At 51.2% G+C, this 16,538-nt stretch overlaps 1 protein-coding gene across 25 annotated transcripts in view; it reads left to right on the top strand.

Annotated features, from left to right (window-relative positions):
* The window catches only part of ZMAT4 (zinc finger matrin-type 4), a gene marked incomplete at its 5' end in the record, with an annotated part of 144,550 nt that overhangs the window by 21,966 nt on the left and 106,046 nt on the right, over positions 1–16,538 (top strand). For 4 of the 25 annotated variants that reach the window (XM_084499343.1, XM_084499349.1, XM_084499357.1 and 1 more), the window contains one exon: positions 15,078–15,180. The exons of 14 other annotated variants lie outside the window; for them this stretch is intronic. Coding sequence is in view for 1 of the 11 variants with exons in the window: in XM_084499344.1 (XP_084355470.1) it covers positions 15,086–15,139 (54 nt within the window). Of the gene's footprint in view, positions 1–8,133; positions 8,303–15,077; positions 15,181–16,538 lie in introns of those variants that run through there. 7 more of the 25 variants (XM_084499351.1, XM_084499356.1, XM_084499361.1 and 4 more) reach the window with 5 other exon arrangements.

The following is a 16,538-nucleotide window of genomic DNA, read 5'->3' as shown; positions in this document are numbered from 1 at the left end:
AAAGCAAGAGCCCTGCTACATGAATTCTTCTGTGCACTGAGAGCAAGCTGTAGAAAAGGCAAGTATGGACAAAGGACAAATTGTTTCCAGCTCATGTCCACAAGGACTGCAACAAGCTGGTGAAATGTGAGCAGCTGTGTAACAGTGCAGGGATCAGCCCTGCTGCAGGCTGGGTACTGCAGGCTTGTGGAAAATGCTCCTTTCCAGGAGGTCAAAGCAAGCAGTTGCCTAGTAAACAAGGAGAGCCAATTTAAAATCGAGGGTTAATTGGGAAGCTGATATGAAACAGGTCTCCAGAGTACTCAGGAGGATCAGTGTGAGATGGAAAGAATCACAGACGCTGCTTATGTGCAAATGCAGCTCTGAGATGCCTCTCAAAACAGTTCGGATTCCTTTTAGCAAACTCAGGGTAGGCATGGATTCCTGCTGTCTTGTTCAATATTAAGGCATACCCTTTTTGTCTTGCTGCACTTGTGCCTTGATATTCCTTGAAACTGTGAAGTGATGTACAGGTACATAGTGCACATGGCAATCCAGCCATGCGGAGGGTGAGTGGGCTCAGAGATCTGCACGCTATCATTCCCCTGTCACCAACTGATGGTGGTATAATTAGAAAAGTCATTAATCCTTGCTCAGTAGTGCTAGAAACTATTTATAGCAAGGCAGACAAACAGTACCCTACAATACTAGGCTAGGGTGGGTATGGAAATGACTCCTGGTGCCATACATACAGCAGTACACAAGTCAGAGGAAAGAGTTTGCTTCTGGGAGGGCAACTCCCTTCCAGCCATACACAGAGAGGTGCAGACCGTCTGCAGTGACCGTGCTGTTGCTCTCCATCCTTGCCATAGGGAGTCACTTTGGACAGCCCGTGTGGTGCTGCCATCCTAGCTTTGGGGTCCTGGTCCTGCCCGCCGCCTGCCCGTGCCAGGCCAGCCCTTGGCTGCCCCTCCAGTAGCTCCCAGCACAATGGCAGATTTTGTGCTACCCTTGTAAAAGGGGTGGGAGAAGCTCCAAACCTTCTGATGCAGCAAAAAGAGGGTGCAGCAAAGGACTACTGGGTGGTACGCAGTGTGTGAGGAGCTACAGAGCTCGCGAAGAGGTAAAATTTGCTGCGAAGCTGAGAGTTGCAGCAGCTGCAAGAGTGGGTGTTGGCGAGGCACGAGGGGAGCCTGCGCTGTCGTGCTGGGTCAGCTGAGGTGGCAGTGTTCAGAGAAATGCTCCTGTTGTCAGCTTAAACACTTCAGTGGGTTTTGCCTAGTGAGGCACAAATTGCATGTCTGTGTGCTGGCAGTCAGGCACTGGGGAAACCACAGGGGAAATATGTTTCTGTCTGGGCTCGCTGCATCTTCTGGGCTTTGCTGTGAGGATTTCTCACAAGAAAGCGTAAAATTATTTTTGACGGTGAGATTAGTGGACCAAGGGTGCCTGTGTTCAGAGAGGATCCAAATCCCTTGCAGAGGCTTGGGACAGCTGGGTCACCCTGCCACAGCTCGGACCCAGCGCTGGGGTGCCAACAGCCCTGGGCAAGGACCTGTTGGAAAGAGGGTGGTCACTGCCTCGTGGCTGCTGGAGGTCACCAGTGCTGGCTTTGGCTCGCAAAAGCAGTGCTTGTGCTTTGCATCTCACGTCTGCTTTGCCTGGATGATAAAAGGTGACCTCGGAAATTGCCTTTCCAAATTTCTCCTGTCTGTGCGGAATGGCATTGTTCCCAGTGTTTCAGGCTGGGACTGCCTGGGGCTCTTTGTTTAAACTCCCTGGGTGCTGCAACTCAATGCACAGAGCTCAAGATGCTCTGCCAGAGTCTGGGCTCCTGAAAGTCGACTGCAGTTCAGCCTTTTGTTATCCCCCTGGATTAAAGACAGTGGCTGAGGATGAGCTAACAAAATCAAAGTAATCTATCTAGGGACATCCCGCAGGCATGTTTAACTGTGAGACGGAGCCAGGGTCAGCTGCTAGTTCAGGTTGTTTCAAATAGCACGAGCTGGCAGAAGGGCCCACAAACCTCAATGAAAAAGCATGTAGGACTTTAAACATGTTTGCCAAACTTTGCTTTGCAAAAGGCCTTGCTGCTGCCTGTTCTGCTTTCCTTGCTGAATGTCAGGGAAGGAGACGTCTGAAGGGCTTTGTGCCTTAGAAGAGAGCTGGGGCTGCAGGATCTGGCCCCAAGCAGTGCTCCATGAGCAGCGCAGCTTTGTGCTCTGCACGGGTGTGTGATCTCTGCTCTGACCAGAGGTGGGAACTGGCTGCAGGAGAGGAGTGGCAGCAGTGACAGAGGCTGCCCTGGTGGGTGCTGCAGCTCTCACCTGCCCGCAGCCCCTGGCACTGGTGGCAAACTGAGAACGGGGGTTGTGGGCTGTGTTGTTGTGTCCTGCCTCACTGCAGATGAGTTCCCAGTTCAGCTGTAAGGATGTCTAATAAACAATGTGCAGGTGACCGTGCCTTTGCCTACAATTTCCTCTCTCGTTCTCCTTTTCCCCTATGCCTTCTAGCTCAAAATGGAGCACAGTTAGCACAGCACAGCCCAAAGGAGGGAAGGGAAACAGCGAGCGCCGAGAGGAGCAGCAGATGTTGCTGCATTGCACAGTAGAGCATCATCTCTCCTGTCTCCAGAATTCACTGAGTCTGCAGACAGATGTCTGATTAGTGGTGGTCCAGGGGAAAGCCTGGAACTGTCCTACAGACAGCAGAGCGTTTGCCACATGTCAGTTGTTCTACTGGAATGAGAGAGGAAGACAATTTTTTAAAGTGCAAAGTACAGCTACTTCCAGCAATTCCCCCTCTGCCTGACAAGGTGACCTCCACCTTACCAGCCCTGGTTATGGTGTGCTCAGGCAGATTTCAGAGTGTCCTTTAACATGCTCTGCTTTGTAGGCATTGAGCTGTGAATGCACACGTGAGCTGGGCCTTCTGGAAAAAATTGGGTATTAATTTTACTTTGACTATTTCCCTTCCATCCAGTGCCTTTGCCATGCCCCTTGACCTGTGCAGCAACTGCCAATTAACAAAACGGCTTTGAAGAGAGCTGGCTTCCATCTTTCCTCCCTTGGGGAAAGAGGGGGGAGCTAAGCATGTGCTCTGGGGGCAATCGGCAGTCCCGCGGGGCCCAGTTCTTGTTTGTCCCCTGGCCACACTGAGCCATGAGTCCCACTTCCTCACTCACCACCGTGTGGCCTTAGCACAAAGGAGAAGCAAAGCAATGGTTTGATCTCCCGGGCGGAAAGCAACATGGGGCTGTGCTTACAACTGTGACAAAAATCTTGTTTATTTCTGGAGATTTTTATAATTATTCACTGAGCTATGTAGTGCCTCGGGAGCTGGATGTCACAGCAAGGCAGTACATCAGTAGCAGACAGTCAGACCCAGGGATTCTTTAGGAAAAATCTGGTTTCTATTTTTTGCCAGGTCACAAGTCTGGCAGCAGCACCACGAGCAGGGGATGTCGGGTACCCAAAATGTGCTTGTGGCGGTGCCGAGCGCCCTGAGCCTGGTGGTGCTGGGCTTTTGGGTCAGCCACGCTCTGGCAACCCCTGGTCTGTGTGTGTTGAACGAGAGCTGCTTGCAAGAGCTCAGGTTCAGGCCGTGCATGCTGGCAAGCAGTCTGCCCACGCAGCAGTGCCGGTGGCACATGTGCACCTCAAGTCAGTCCAATCACCTCCCTCCCAGTCAGGCAGCCTGCTGAGCTCGCTCATCTCTCCTGGTCTGCTTTTTGCTGCAGGCACTGCAGGGCAGAGCGCAGCCTGCGCAGAGCCCATCCAGGCAGGAAGAGGCCCTGACCTGAGCTCTGCTCTGCTCTGTGGCTGCAGCTGCCTCTCCCTCCTTGGAGAATGAGACGTTAAGATTTTGAGAACGATCGGACCCTTCAGCTTCACTACTGTTAATCAATCACAGCTGCTGCTTTCCTGCTCCATATTTTGATGCGTTTCAGGTTGTTCCATAATTAGCAGCCCAGTTCAGGGCCAGTAAACACATTCCGAAGCCCTGGCAGGGTGCTGGGATGGAGCAGAGGCTGAATTTTCCAGTGCTGCACTTCAGACAAAGCCGGGGCTGTCCAAGTCTATCAGGGAGAGCTGTGGGGAGCTATTCCTTTTTGCTTGGCACAAAGGAGGGCAGTAAAACATTGCTCAGACTTGCCATTATTTTCTGCAAGGGGAATTTTGCTGGGAAGCATTTCTGTTTGGGGAGCCTTGAAGCGCACCACCCCTGAGCTGTGTGGAGTCAGCGCCACGGGGACGCTGCCAGGCTCTGGGAGAGCATTTGGGATGCTGCAGCCCCAGGGGAGGGAACGGCCCCACACAGTGCAGGAGCCAGGGCAGCTGCTCTCTGTGGTTTATTTAAGGGCTCTTACCCCTGGTCCTGTGCGGTGGTTTGCTGCTTTGCTCCCTCTGGGCTGGCTCACCGTTTCCCCAGCCACACTGTGTTTTTCAGTACAGCAATGCATCACGGTGCCTTGAGGCTGCTGCTGGATGCTGGTGCCTGGCTTCTCCCAGCAGCAGCCTCGTGCCCCTTTCTGGGGGCTGCGAGGTGGGCAGCCTTGGTGGGTGCTTCCTGAGTCTGGGAGCCACAAGAAAACCCAAAGAAAGGGGGTTAGCACTCCTTGATAGATGAGGGAAAGTGATGGGTGTTGGGAGGGTGAAGCTTGAACAATTTCAAAAGAGTTATTAATTTGTAAGTTATTTCTAAATTTTCTTATGCTGATGCTGCCATTAAAAGAGAGCATGTGATGCTCCTGGGAACTAAGTAATCCTTTAAAAAAAAAAAGGAAGAGATTTAAGAAATATCTCTTCCCTGGATGGCAGGTGCAGGTGTATCATTGCAAATATTGTCTGATCTGCCCTTCTTAGCACTGAAGTATCTGAGGCTCCAGGTGGCAGCTCTGAGGAGTTTGTGTCAGTTTTGGAGGCTTAGATGCATGGCTTAAACCCCTAACTGTTAAGGAGCATTTGCAGCTAAAAAGCCAAACAGGATCGTGAGGCATCACAGCTTGAACAGTTTGTAAAACTACTGCCAGGCAGATTAAGCTGGAAATAGAAAAATTGCTGGTGAGGTCCTTTGGGTGATTTAAAGAGCATTTTACTGCCTAGGTGAGTGTTCCAGACACCCAGCAGCAAAAGTGCAGCAATGTGGCTCAGCCACTTTGTACAAGCAAAATCCCTGAGACCTTCTAAAAAGTGTGGTTAACAGAAACAAATCAAACTAAATCAACTTGCTTCTTAAAGGCACCACCTTGCTGAGACCATCAGTAACACAGAGTGTGAGGGATTGGAAGGGACCTTGAAAGATGACCCAGTCCGATCCCCCTGCCGGAGCAGGAACACCTCCATCAGGTCACGCAGGAACGTGTCCAGGTGGGTTTTGAATGTCCCCAGAGAAGGAGACTCCACAAACCCCCAGGCAGCCTGTTCCAGTGCTCTGTCACCCTTGCTGTGAAGAAGTTTGCTCTCCCATTTAAGCGGAACCTCCTGTGTTCCAGCTTGTGCCCATTGCACCTTGTCCTGTGACTGGATGTCACTGAGAAGAGCCTGGCTCCGTCCTTACAGCCCCATCATCACAGCTTCACTGCAGGAGCCTGGGCATGCTCGTGCCCCATGTACCACTCAGACCTGGCAGTTGCTCTCTTCCGTATGCAATATATGCTTTCTGGCAAGAAATATTACTTAAGATAGAGCATTTTTATCCGGCTCTGGCAAAGGTGCTAGACAGCAGAGCTCTGTCGTGCAGAATGGCGGAGGTCTGTAATCTCTTTGATTAGCCAAATGTTCACAAAGGGAACAAAGCATGCTCATTTTTACCTGGCTTTGGAAGTAGAGGCATAAAGAAGCCTGTGTCAGCATGCAGGACAAGTGGGTGTGCTGCAGTTCCTCCAGGCCCTCTGCAGCCTTGAGCAGCACAGGCCTTTGAGGCACTCAGCACGTCGGTCCCTGCGAAGGCGCGTGCCGGGAATAGGGCAGGCAGGGCAGAGCAGAGCAGAGCCACGTTAGCTGCCTTTCTCCTGGCTGTCTGCATGTGCGTCATGGGCTGTAAATATCACCTGCCAAGGCTGGAAGCAGAACCTCTCTGCCCCATCGTGTCCTCATTTCCTACTTTGCAAGTGCTAAGGAATTACCCTGACATGAGCAACGATGCCATCAGACCAGGGTGATTCAGCTCGTCACCTGTGCTGAGCAAACCCTGTTAATTATGGGGCTTTCAGAGCTCTCCATCTTTCTTCCGTCACTCTGTAAAAATTCTGTTCTTTAGATCTTATTTCTCTTGCTGCTTTCCTCCTTGTCACATCCAGGTGCCCTTCTTACAGAGTAACAGGAGGGATGCTGGTTGGGAGTTACCTCAAAGAGGAATTGGACTGCAGTGGAAAGAGGTGGACAGGCAAATGTGGGCACTGATCGTCCCTGTGGTGGGGGATGTGGGAGGGCAATATCTGCATTGGTGACGCCAGTGCTTGGGTTTGACGTGATGTAGCAGTCTTGTATGGTGCTGAGGAATGAACTCGTACCACTACTTCACTACACATGTCCTCTAAAACCAAATGGGCTAGCATGTCTCTGCCCCACCTTAATGAATTTTTCTGTCTTGATGAACTGGCAAAAAATGTTTTCAACTTCTCAGATATTTCATGCAGAAATGAGCAATCACTGCTCCGAGTGTCATTATAACATTGTTGTGTATTTGAGGAGTTCTGATTTTAAATACAAATCAAAATAGCAAGAGATTTCTGATATTTTTAAAGTGTATTTTCTAAGTCTCCAAATTAATTGGCCTGTGAAATACAACAGGAATTATCAGGCATCAAAGAGAATATTTATGAGCTGCTGAGAAGGCAGAGGGATAAACAGCGGTTTGAGGACTACCCTTAGCTTTCTGATACTCTCCCAAGTCTTGTGCAAGCCAAACAGTCTCTGGTCTCAGATGGGCAAAGCTGTGGGGAGGGACTGTGAGCATTCAGAGCTGCCAGTGCTGCTGGTCACCCGTGAGGCACCTCTGGGCTTGGGCACAGTCCATGGGTCCCATCACACAGGCTCCCTGCAGCGTGTGGGGTCGGTTCCTTGCCGATGCTGCAGCTGCTCCAGCTGGAGAAGCTGCCGTGCTGGCAAATGAGGTGCCTGCCGAGTCAGCCAGGTGGGAGCAGAACCCCCGCGTGGTACCCAGCCAGTCCTCAGCACCCTCTCCCCTTAGGAGCAGAAAGGAGGAAGGTGAGACAATGTCACCTCTGCCAACGCAAAACCTCAGAAGGAAGATGCGTGGGGTGTGCTTGTGTACGCCTTGGTGTCCAGGTGTTTCAGCCTGAACCGTGAAGGGCCTTTGCCTGCACGATGTTCACAAAAGAATGAAAGTCTACTCTTCTCTTTAGATTACTTGGTTTCTGAGAGAGGAGATCTATTTTGTTTAAGCCTGGCTGTGCATTACAGACCCCTGGGCTTGTGGGCTTGTGAGCGTGGTGCTGCATTAGGAATGGTGTCCTCATTGCAGATGGTTTGCAGGGCTCTGCAACCCCTTGGTTTCTCCTTCACCTCTTTGTTGCCTTGCCCTCCTCTGCCCCGGCCTTCCATGGCTTCTGCATCCCATCCGTCCTGGCCAAGGGAAATCCTGGGCTGGAGGTGAACCCAGGACATTCCCCTTGTTACCTGCTCACCTCCAGTTACTGCTTGGAGAAAGCTGCTCCTGCCCTTCATCTCTGTGTGCGGGGCTTGCATCCTGTGCTAGCCCAATGCTACGCATGGCAGGAGCCTGTGGTGCAAGGTGTGTTTGCTGCATAAACCCAGGGTACTAAAATAAGTGCGTCATCTGCAAAAGTGTGAAACTGGAATTAAATATATTTCCCCTGGAGCCTGCAATATCCTTCACAGCCTCTGCCCTACAAATCAGATTTGCACATCCTTATATTCTCGTAGTAAGGAAAATCCCTCCCAGGTGCTTTGATTTAGGCTGCACCACGTGAAGCTGGGCAGCTCTGCCTTCCCCTGACCTGCCAAGCCTGCCCCAAGACCAGGGCCTGCCTTGGGCCGTGGAAATTGGTTCTGGGGAAGCTCCTGATGATAGTAGGAGCTGGATCCGGAGGGAGGCTGCTGAGGCCAGTGCAGCCTTGCAGAGCACCACAGAGCCAATCGCTGCTGCTAGGGGTGGAGCTGGAGCTCCAGCAGATGATCGCCGAGTGCCTTTCCAGCACAGTTGGTCTGGACGGCTGCGAGATCTGGTCGCGGGGAGAGGAGAGCTGCAATTGCAACTCCAGTGTGCTCCTTCCCCGGCAGCATCGCTGGAGCAGCTGCGATATCCTCTGTGCGCCAGCCCCACCAGCGACGTGAAGGTACTGCCCCCTCCCTCCCGGCTTGTGTGCTGCTTGTTGCTTGGATCTGTGTTGATTAGAGTTGGAGGAAAGTTTATTGGGAAATCAGAGCTGTGAGGTAACAGTGCTTGTGGGAGAGCAGTGGGAGGTGATGCGCTGCGCTGCCGGGATGAGGTGCCAGGTGCAGGAGGCGGCTGGGGCGGTTTCGGTGCTGCAGGCGCTGCTGCCACAGCAGAGCCTGGGCTCAGGGGCCAGCCTGGCACCCGCTGCGCTGCCCTTGTGCCATGGGGGGATGTCAGAGGTGGCTGGCACACGGTGTGCTCGTGATTCGGATGCCTGCCGGCTGTCAGGGTCCTTTCCTGGTGGTGGTTTTAGTGAGCGAGGCATCCACCTGTTAGCAGGTGGCCAAAGCCGAGCGGGCCCCTTGGCGAGGGCTTCCCCAGTGAGGCAGCTCCCAGGCTGGGTGGCCAGCGGGAACTCGGGGTGCTTTTACCGAAAGGTCTTTGTGCAGCATTTCCCACAGCCCTGCTTGGGAAAGCAAGCTCCTCGGGCTGCAGATGAAAGTGTGGATAGCTGCAGATGCAGAAAAACAGCTTACTCTCTCTGCTGCTTGTGAAGTTTGGAGAACTTCCCGAGCCAGCCCCACTTAGAGAGCAAAAGTGGGTTTCCAGGGAGGTAGCTTGGGGCTGGGGCTGCTGACCCTGGGGCAGCTCCGAACAGGCTTGTTGCAGCAGCCCGCAGGGAAAGCAGCTGCAAACTTATGCCGGCGGCTGTTGCTGGAGAAGGGGCTCGGTCTGCGTCCCCTGGGGCTGGCTGACCACACGTGTTGCACCAAGGCTGTCCATAGGTCCAAGAGCCTGAGCTCTGTCCATACCTCATGCAGCACGAGCCAGGTGCCTGCTGTTTGGGGCTGCCTGAAAGATCTTTTGTAATGACTCCTGAGACGTCTGAATTGCTGGTGATCCATACCCATTGACTAGTAATACCTGACCTGAGCAGTGCCTGTCAGCTCCTGATGGGATCTCCCTGATCACTGCCCTTCGGGCAGCCACATGCTCCTTTTGCCCTCCTCTGGTGCTGGAGTGACCTTAGTGTGCGTCATTGGGCGCAGAACAAGGTTTGCGAAGCCTTGAGTAGACAGTAAAAAATCACCAGTTTGCATTTTCTGCATGAGGTTGTGCTGTTGGCTCTCGTATGAGCACGTGCTATCCATCTGCAAAACACAAACAACCGTCCCTGAAATGTGAGAGGGGAACGCAGGGGAGCCATGGGGCACAGCTGAGCTGGAGTGGGGTGGCAGGGGCAATGGGCAGAGGGGGACCTGCTTCAGGCTCTCGTCATTGCACAGGAAAGGGACGGTGATGGGGGTCTCCTGTGGCTTCCCTGGTACTGTGCTGTGGGGTGGGAGTGGCAGTGACTCGATATAAACAATTTTGTAAGAGATATTTTGATAAAGGTTGCTAGACAGTGACTCATCTACTGTAGGAAGGGGCAGAGCAGGAGCTTTTTAGGGTAAAAAAAACAAAAGGGTCTCTCCCCCCCCCCCCCTTTTGTCAGAAATGGTGAGGGCAGGACATTTTTTTATTTTTTTCCCTCTAGGAGAGTAGACCTATCGATCAGAAACCTCCTAACCCCCGTGACCCTGCACCTGCTTTGGTGCCTTCTGCATCTCTTTCCCTGGGGAGGATGCTGCCTTCCCGTCACATCCCTGAGTGGGACTGTGTTCTAAAACTTGGCTTGATTTCCCCCCATCCCAACTGTTTTTTTCTGACCAGCCTTAGTCACTTCTGAGTCACTCCAAATAATTAATCCTTGTCCCTGTGTAGTGGTTAGCCCTGCATTTCTGTGTGTACCTGGCCAACCTGGGTACATATGTTTCAGAAGTCACTTTACTCTGGTCTGCGTTGGCCTTTTTTAACTTTCCTCACAATTCCAACCTCCCTCCCTTGTGCTTTGCTGCCCTGCTCTGCTCGCTGTGCTGGAATCACAGAAAGTGCAGAACAGTTTGAACAGTTTGCTGCATCTCCGCTTCCTCAGGTGTGCTGCAGCACATACAGCCCGACAGGTTTCCTGAGCTATTCATGGTGTTGCAAACTAACCCTTCTTGGAAAGCTGTCCTCTATGTGTGTGGAGGCGTTTTGCTGTTATTTGCCAGGATCCGTTGTAATTGCTGCTTCCAGTTTGTAGCGGGATTGCTGCAGGGATGATCCTTGCTGTCTTAGCACCTCGCTCCCAGCTGCGCAGCCCTGTCCTCAGTGATGCCCCCTCTCCATGCCCAGAGGTTTATGTGGGAGCATGAATGGCCGGGCTAGCCCAGTTATGGATTTATCATCTCCCCATGCAGGGGAATTGCTGAGGAGCCTGAGGTGTCCAGGCAAGGCCAGTGCTGCCAGGGGCTTGTCCTGGCTGTGCGGGGCTGCCCGGGTAGCCTCAGGGCTGGGTGTCATGCCTTATCTGGGTTGAGCTCCTACCGAGAAGGGTGGGACTTGAAACCCAGAACTGTCTTGGGAGATGAAAAGTGGGCCAATTTCTAGGCCAAAACCTGCCCACCAACATTCCCAGGGTGGATTTGGGTACAGAAATACATAAACTTCAGGGGTCCAATCTCCCTCCACTGTTCGGGTACCATCCTCTGATGGGTGCAGAGGCAGTTGTCCTCCTGACAGCAACATATGGAAGTTTTATTATTCCTTACAATGTCTGAAAAACGCCCTTTGCTGAAAGGTACAGAAGTCGTGTAGTGCAGAAGAGCCTATCCCAGGAATAGCGGCAGTTTTGGGAAACAAGGGGAAGGTTTTCCCCCAGGCTGTGCCACCTTCTCCTCCATAGCGAAATTTGCTGTATTTGCATCTGCTAAAGGAAGGTTTAACGGAGCTAGGCATTGCTATGTTGGTTTTGCAGCTGTGACCTTCAGGCAGCTTGTGCATGAGACTGGAGAGATGCTGGCTAAATGGGATGCTGCATCTTTGCCCCCTCCTTTAAGTTCTTTTAAGTTCTCAGGTCGTGTGGCACCTGAGGGCTGCTGAAAGCCCCTTGTGCCCTGGGCAGGATGCAGCATACACCAATGCCCAAAGGCTCTCCTGCTTCTTTCTGCAGCATACTCGAGCAATTTGGATAAGCGGGTGCTTATCTGTCAGCAGATGTGGGTAAGTTTAGAAAGTCAAGAGGAACTAAATGCCTATTATTCTGGGCTGTGGCTTTTGTAGAAGTTGTGCATGGGGAAAAAAAAAGGATTTTCTAGAGGTCAGTAATGTTCTGCTCTCTGCTCATGCCTACTCAGCCTGTCTCTTGCAGGAGAGTGTTTGGGTCTTCGCGTTTCTGGTCACCTTGCAACAGATGCACGCAGTGATTTCTGTTCTCACTGCCTTTGCTCCGCATTCTGCTGACAGCTGCATTTCTCCTAAGCTCAGAGGTGTGAATGCTTCTACCTGCCACCACCTTCTACTCCTGCCAAGCAGGAAGATGGCATTATGCAGGGGCTGGGGGGAGCCATGCCATTCGCATCGTGTTTTATTAATTAGAAAGAAATAAAGTTGCAGAGAGATCAGATTTTGAGAAAGACCCTGAGTTCCAAAATGCTCCCAGAGGATAGATCCCTAATTGCTCTCTAATTGCATTAGGGTTTAATTTGTTGTTGTTTTTACTGTAATGTTCCCATTTTTCTCGACAGTTTGTTTTGTTCCATTAACTAGAAATGGCTGGAGATGAATATTCTCAATATTAAAACTTGCCTGTTGTGCAATGCTTGACAGCCTTTGTGCTGGCAGGAGATGCCAGCGCTCAGCCCGGTCTGGCTGTCACTGTGTGTGGGGTGAATTCACGCATGCAGCGCAGCGTTCGCCCCGTGGCAGCATTTTGCCCATGTGTGCAAGGTTCAGTCCTAGGAATTTTCCAAAGACTTGGCAGATCTGGTGACACACAGGGTTGGGGGTTTCTCATTCCCCAGGGAGCCAGCATCCTGGTGAGCCATCCATCTGACCTGCTGGGGCTGTGCACCCCCGGTTCATCCCCATGTGGTGTGGCGATAGATGCAGGGCCTGGGACTGGTTACCAAAATGATGCTGGCACCAGGTCCCATGAGGGATGTGCAGGTGGGTGTGTGGTAGATGATGAGGGCCCCCAAGGCAGAGCGGAGCCTCCCACTGGGAGGGATGCAGGGTCCAGCCCTGTCCCCCCATGGTGCCTGCAGGGCGAGGGGAGGCAGGAGGTGGGCTCTGCTGGTGGCTCTGGTCTTTATCTGCCTTCCAGGGCGAGGCAAAATGCCGAGCCCAGCTCACCCTGCGGGGCTGGCAGGCAGCAGCACTTCAAAGGGCTCCTTTGATCCGTGCCACTTGTGCAGGGAGGGAGAGCCTGGAAATGCCAGCACAGAGCTGTAGACAGGGCCCTCAGCAACCTGATTTGGAAAGAGGTATCACTCTCTTTAATTCTAAAGCATAAATATGTTTATCTTGACTTGCTAAAGGGGAAATGGGGTAGAAGATGCAGTTAAGCTTGGACCTGCTTTTTGCCATTATGCGTTTATTGGTGAAACAAATCCTTAAGGCAGGAGAGTGTTAATAAACCTTTCCAGTGGACCAGTTTCTGCACATGAGGCTCAGGAGGTGCCGCTTGCCTCCCCCTTTGATCTGCTTGCTTATAAATCACATAGACAGCATTGGTGTGCGCCCCGATCTGGGCCCTGGCTGCCTGGGAGCTGGGTGCGATGGAGCTGCACGTGTGGCTCATGAAAAGTGATATCAGTGCTGGGAGGCACAGGGAGCTGCAGTGTGAACTTGAAACTGCTCCTAAATTTGATCCAGCCACTTAAAAACAGTGGGTGGACTCGGTGGCAAAGTGAGACATTGGTATTTAAAGCTGTCTTGAAGGGTACAGCTACAGACACGACACACAGCAGCTAGCTGCTAATATTCAGCAGGCACCGGTTTCAAAATTACATAAAGAAAATGGGAAAAACTCCGAACGCTGGATCTTCAGCACCCGGAGCAGCTTGTCAGAAACCCCGGGAATGGGATGGAATTGAACACCCACTGCTTTTGAAGCCGTAAATTAATCAGTTAAAGCCCCTGTTGTACAGGATGCTGTGCAAGCTCCTCTATTATTTGAAATATAATAAGCACATATGAGCTGACAGTGTTAGTAAGAGAGGCACAACCTTGCCCGGCCTCTCTGAGCTGGTGTGCTGTGTTCAGGCTGGTGTGGGTGCAGCACGACAGGGCTGCCCATTGTCCTGTGCCTCGAAATGTCGGCTTTGCTCCCGGGTGTGTGCATGCATTCGTGCCCTCTTTGCAAGCCAGCAGAAGACTAGAGCAGTTGATGTGTTTTTTTTCCTTACAACCATGCAAAAAATGTCAAAATGTTGGTGTCAAATTGTGCAACCCAGTTTGTGGGATGCCAGATCTGCTCCCTGGTCTGGCTTTACATCACGGGGTGCAGGCATTTTCCACATACATGCTCACTGCCCCTATGGATTTTGCAGAGCTCTTGGCTTCAGTGGCAGTGCGTGCCATTGGCAGCCAGTGCCTGGCTTGACTTAAAACGAAAACTAATTAGTCAGTTTTGTATTTTCCACCTTACAATGTCAACGATGGAAGCATCAAGATGACAACTGGATCCAACTGTTCATTTGAAAATATTGAGCAGTTATACAAGTTTATCACAGTATTAGTTTTTGCCACCAGAGGTGCCTCATGATACTTCTAATTGTAGGAATAACTAATCCACCCAGTTTCCAAAGGCTCGGCTGTAGTGCACAGGGCATAGTAGGGGCAGGAGCCACATGGAGCCTGGGGGTCTGTTACCTGTTATTTTCTCCTTATAACTGACAGGCACTGTCACCACCATTTCAACCCAGCATTTTAGGCTTTCAGGTTCCCAAGCTGAGCGAGTTTCATCGCTGCTGTGCTGAGGGGTCACGGGGCTGCTTCATGTCACCCGTGGCAGTTTGAGCAGGTCATGTTGAGCCCCGCTGCATAGAGTCTTCCCAGGAATAAGCCACGATTTAAGGAGCGTTTTGTTCTGCAGCCCTGACTGTGCCAGATGAGGCTTTGCTCTGGGAAGCTGGTGTAACCTGATGGATGCTTTCCCGTTTCTCAGAAATCTGCTGCTGCCAGGTCTTGACCTCTCAGCTTCTGGTTTGTGTCTTTACTGCAGAACGTCTCTGTAGCCTGCTCTTTTGGAGAAGGCTGCACCTTTTTAGAGGTATTGGACCTGTGTGAGAAATACAAGAGCAGTTGTACCCCTCCATCTGCCAAACCTCATGGATTTTTTTTTGGTTTTGCAGAACATACGAAAAACTCTTTCAGCCTTACTTTTTATTTTTTTTTGTGTGACAGAAGAAGTCTGATGGCCATGACTGAAGGATAACTCACAACCCCACCTTGAAAACGGAAGTTCTGTGAAGCACATCCACCTGATTTAATGCCTTTCTGTTGTTTCTCAGTACCACGGAGGATGGCTGATAAATCCTTTAGTAATAGGAGTCCTCAGACTATGCAGAGAGAAGGAGACCTTTCCAACCCCTGGTGTCAGCTCCCTTTCTGGATGGAGCAGGCAATGCCCAGCCTGGAGCCTGGCTGACTCTGGTCATTCTGCAACAGAAGTTTAATTTCTCACTGACAAAAATAGAACAGTTTGCATTTCTGGAGACCCTTTCACATGAGGAACTGGAGTAATACAATGGGCATTGATTAACCATTTCTCATTGCTCATCTGGTGATGAGGGAGAGAATAGTGGAGTAGTGTTGTGTTTTTGTTTTTTTTTTATTATTATTATTATTATTATTATTTTTTCTTCCAGAGGGGAAAATGCAGCATGGATTATCTGAGTGGCTTGCTGAAATGATACCAAATACAAGGCAGGTCTGAAGTCCAGCTTGCTTCTGTTCTCTGTGGATGAGCATGTGAGATGTTTCTGCTTCTCAAAAGAATGCACAAATGCAAACAAAAGAATTTTTTAAGAATCAAAGATAGACAAAGAAAAAGAAAGAGCTGTAGGAGGGATGTAAATGTCTTATGTTTTACTTGAGATAAAGCTCATTGCTGTTTGCTGTTGTATGCAAATTGACAGATTATATGATAATATGAAGAAGTTTAATGAAATCTGCTGATACCCTTTAGAGGATGTGGAATTTGGAAGTGCAATTAATTTAGGCCAGAAGTTTAGCTGCTCCATGATAACTAGGGGACCAAGATGCACAGCATTTGCATTCCTGCTGTCTGGTTTCTAAATCACTTCATTGATTATGAAAAGCTCTGCTACAGCAAGGAAGCTGTAGCTGAAGGGAATGGAGTCCATCAGTCATTACGAGAGCCGAGGGTTCCAGCCAGTGCTGCTTGGCTACCTCAGGAAGGCTTGGGCTCTTATAAATCCTTCTGCCCACAAAAGTGGCCTGAACTGTCCCCATGCCCTGCAGCAGCCAGCACAATAAAATACACTGACAGCCACAGTCTGGAGTGGTGTTGCACCGCAGATCCGTGGGTTCCTGGGGCAGCAGGAGGATGTGCTCATGCACCCCGGGGTGTGCAGACAGAAGGGCAGCTGCTGACCCTTGCTGTGCGGGGTGCTGGGATGTGGGCTGCCACAGGAGGCTGGGTCCACTCAGGGTCCCTCGGTGCTGCAGCTCTGGCTGGCAAATATCGGCTGTCATAGACAGGTGGGGGAACCAGGAGAACCGGGAGCATCTCTGCTTCTGCTGTCACTAACTTTGTTAACCTGTGCTGGACAGGCAGCTTTTAGTGCCATTGGCAAACAAGCAGTGACATTAAACTGATTTGGGGTTGGTGGTGTTGAGACTGAAGCTGTTTTCTGCAAGAGATGCTGTAGCTTAGTCAGTGAGGTCAGCATACGCAGACTTTTATCAAGGAATCCAGTATTAAAATAATCCTCATCAGTGATGGACAGATTTGTTCTCCAAAGGATTCTCCTAAGCTCATTGCCACCTTACATGGCTTTGCCTCTTGGGTTTCTGAGCTGAAGCTGATGGGGACTGACAAGCCCTGATTATGCAAAGCACCAGAGGCTACGAGCTGCAGGCACGGGATTCAGCTTCACTCGCTTCCTACCGTTTTGTACATTATTAGGGAGCAACGGCAAAAAGTAGGTCCTGCTTATCCAAAAATAAAGGTGGCATCCTGATGGCAATCGCCGCAGAACATCGCACATGGGAGCTGCTCAGGGGCTTCTCTGCCAGCGTGGCTCTGCGCTGCGGCACGGCCCTGACACCTGGGGCTGGGCAGCCCAAAACCGTGCCCCGGGGCT

Source organism: Aythya ferina (genome assembly GCF_964211825.1).
Source record: "Aythya ferina genome assembly, chromosome: 27".
In the NCBI taxonomy this organism is placed as follows: Eukaryota; Metazoa; Chordata; class Aves; order Anseriformes; family Anatidae; genus Aythya; species Aythya ferina.
The sequence above is the reverse complement of the archived record's forward strand: the minus strand, read 5'-3'. Positions and strand labels throughout refer to the sequence as shown.